The sequence below is a fragment of the Hipposideros armiger genome, unplaced genomic scaffold, assembly GCF_001890085.2.
Source record: "Hipposideros armiger isolate ML-2016 unplaced genomic scaffold, ASM189008v1 scaffold_35, whole genome shotgun sequence".
Classification (NCBI taxonomy): domain Eukaryota; kingdom Metazoa; phylum Chordata; class Mammalia; order Chiroptera; family Hipposideridae; genus Hipposideros; species Hipposideros armiger.
The window spans coordinates 4726257-4729816 of NW_017731385.1; the positions used below are offsets into that span (position 1 = coordinate 4726257).

General features: G+C 42.5%; 1 protein-coding gene across 1 annotated transcript in view; it reads right to left on the reverse strand.

Moving 5' to 3' along the window:
• ADAMTS17 (ADAM metallopeptidase with thrombospondin type 1 motif 17) overlaps window positions 1–3560 on the reverse strand; it is a gene marked incomplete at its 5' end in the record, with an annotated part of 284197 nt that overhangs the window by 79579 nt on the left and 201058 nt on the right. Inside the window, one exon of the mRNA XM_019637849.1 lies at window positions 303–383. Within this exon, the coding sequence (XP_019493394.1) occupies window positions 303–383 (81 nt within the window). The remainder of the gene's footprint in view (window positions 1–302; window positions 384–3560) is intronic.

The following is a 3560-nucleotide window of genomic DNA, read 5'->3' on the forward strand; positions in this document are numbered from 1 at the left end:
GAGCTCTCCTGCGGTTCCTTTGGGGGATGTGCTCTACCCCAAGTCCTCACAACTTCCTTCACTCTACTGCCATCTTCCTTCCTGTCCAGAGCTGGCAGTTCCTACCAATCCCCCTCCCCCACCTTGGGGGTGGCTGCATGGTAGCCAAATATGTTTGGTCCACTCTGATTCCCGCTATCATTCCACCTAAAGTAGCATAAAACCAAGGGTCTGGGAGAATGATACTGAACAGAATGGCCAGCCTCATCATCCACATCAATTCTCAGAACATAAATTGTGAGTCAAATCATTTTTTGTTTTACCCAGAAAACTGTGGGCGGGTTTGTCCTCCACCACACGGATCCTCCGAGCTCCGGCGGGAATGATAGCAGCTTCGATATAACCTGTAGTAACAAATAACATACATGTGAACCACACCGCCACCCTCAACCAGAGCCCCATGCAGCATCTGCTACCAAAGTTCCCTCTACCACATGGCCCCCCATGGTGAGTGCAGAGACTGCGGGGCTGGTACAGCTATGAAAAATCAAGATAGCCCACAAACAAGGAGCATTCTTTTATGGTAAGACTCTCTTGGCCTCCCACAATACAGAGAGCATCATTTGCTGTGTTGTGAGCTGAATGGTATCCCCCAAAATTCATTTGTTGAAGTCCTAACCCACAGGGCCATTGAAGGTGTAATTAGTTAAGATGAGGTCATACTGGAGTGGGGTGGGTCCCTCATCCAATATGACTGGTGCTCTTACAAAAAGGGGAAATTCGGACCTGGACAGCACACGGGTAGAGCAATATGAGAGCGTGAAGCAGAGATGGGATGAGGCATCTCCAAGCCAGCAAAGCACAGACGCTGGGACAGAGACCTGGGACAGACCCTTCCTCACAGCCTTCAGAGGGAACCAACCCTGCCGACAACTTGATCTTGGACTTTTAGCTTCCAGAACTGTGAGACGATAAGTGTCTGTTGTTTGCACCATCCAGTTGGCGGTACTTGGTTACAGCAGCCCTGGCATGCTAAGACAGCCTGGAAGCTTCATGACCAGCATCGCCCTGGGAGTGTGGGCGTAGTAAGGCCCCAGACACATTCATCTATTGGAGGTGCCTTTGCTCTTTGCTGTGCTCTGAACTTTCCCCAGATACCCATAGGAAGACAGCAGGAGCTAAGCAACTTGTCCTTAGACAAAACAACTGCCATACACACTGTGCACCATTTCCTGCCTCCACTGCTCTTTGGGCATATCTGTAGCTCTCGCAGTATCTACTTCTGCCATTTTCTTGGGGATTTGCAAGCATAGGGGGAGGCCCGCAGAGGCCATGCTCTGCCCCTGAATGTGCCCAGGATACTCACAACGGGGTTAGTTCAGGTTTGGGGAGGAAGTGATGGAGGCGGCCATGATGGAAGTCAGCACCTGGCTGATGCCTGGTCAGCTGGGCAACTGTATCAATAAATGAGCCCAATGTTGTGCTGATTCTGAAATGCAGGCTGGTAATCATTTTGTGCTGATTTTCCTTTGGGTTTCATGCAAGGGCCATAGGAGTTCGTTTCAGCAATTTAGGTGGTGATTAGATTATGACTTGTACCCCTGGGGTTCCCCAATGTGGTATCAGAGTCAGCAGTAGAGCTTCAAAAATGAGAGATTTCTGGGCCCAACTATGTAGAGATTTTAAAAATATCTATTTTGAGGGGTTTCTTTACTTATTTTCTTACAACAAAAAATGGCTTTATTTTTATTACAAAAATAGTGCAACATAATTCAAACAACCTAAAGGAGAAACCCCAATCAACCTATTCCCCATTGCACTAAGAAAATGATCCCTAAGAAAGTAGCATTTTGGTGACCAGTCTTTTCAGCGTCTCTTAATGCATACAAACATACACACATCGTTTTACATGAATAGGATATGATACATGGTTTGAAAAGAAGAACAACTTTAAAGTAAGAGTTTTGCTAGGCGATATGTGCCCAAGGTACAAAATTCAAGTTATAAAAGGATATCATCGAAAGTATATTGATCTTATAAGATATATCCTATAGTTAGCTACCTTTCTAACACTCTTATTATTTATAATAATTTGTATAGTGTGCCTGGATAGCAACATAGCTAAATGAGACATCCGACAGTAGGACAGTTTTGTCTGTTTCCTTCTGATCTTTATGCCTTGTTTTCCTCCTTCTCCTTCCAATATTCTGGGTGGATCTTACAAAACCAAGTAGGAATCAATATGAGATTATGGCATCAATATGGCATCCTCGTCTTACTCATGCTTGTCATGGGAACACGTCCAAAGTTCTCCCCTTTGATGTTTGTGAGCAAGTGATGGGTATCATTTATCAGCTTAAGGAAGTTCTCTGTTGTCCTCATTTCTAAGGAGTTTTCATCATGAAGAGGTGTTGAAGTGACCCAAGTGCTATTTTTGCATCTACTGAGATCATCATATTGTTTTTCTCCCAAACAACCAAAGACCGCAGAGCAATTTAACTGTAGTCATAACATTTGTTATAGATGACATGGTGTGTGGGTCATTATCTTAGCTTTGTCTTTCCTTCACCAAGACACTTAAGCTAATTGTTATTTGTTTTTCATTCTGATGTTTGCCTGTAAACCTTTAATTATACTTATGAGTATACTCCTATTATGTGACTTACCAGCTGTAAGTGAAATATTTTAATCCCTGGGTATTAAAAGATGAGGAAATCAGCATAATTACACTGCACTCCACTTTCTTACATCCCACTTCAACTTTTATTGTATCATTCCTACGTTATATTAGTTTATAACATTTCATTTTGCTCTCTAATTCCTGTAGTTGTTTTAGCCTAAGTCCTAAAAATTTATTTAATGTTCATTATAGGTCTTTTGCCAGTTTCTCCAAATAATTTCTTGCTTGCCTCAAGTTTGTTCTCTTTGAGATAGGCTTGTGGGAATTATATTTTCTGAAATACAGTAAAAACCCACTGATAATTGTCCTTGTACTAGAATGTCAGTTGGGCTGGTATAAAATTCTGGGCTCACGCTTTCTTTCTCCAAGGCTATTCTATGAGTTGCTTCATTAAATATCAGTGTTGAAGAACTCTGAGGCCAATCTGATGTTTTCCTAATAAAAGATTGCCTGAAATTTGGATCAGATGCTCAAAAGATTCTTACCTTCAAAGTCTAATGACACTTAGACTATTCATAGTTTTGTATCAGTGTTTCCTGGGACAGACGGCTATATTCTATGATGACGCTAAAATACACTTTTCTATTTGTCTGGTTTTCTTTTTCAGAGCCACTACATTATTCATGTTTGGTTTCCTTCCCCCCTCCCCATAGTACCCATTGGACCTCTTATCCTTGTGATTCTTTGTTCATTTCCATTTTGCTTTGCTCGTTTTCCTTACTCCTGTCCTTTGTGCCTCTTACTGTGCTTTAATCAGTGCTCATCTCCTTTGCTTCCATGTGGATAGGTGTCTGTGATGGAGTCCCACTTTCTTCCTCTTCATCTTTCCTCAGCTCTGCTAAGTCATGTCCCACCTCCCTTGTTGCTTATTGTCTCCCTGCATATTCCCTGTGACCTTCTA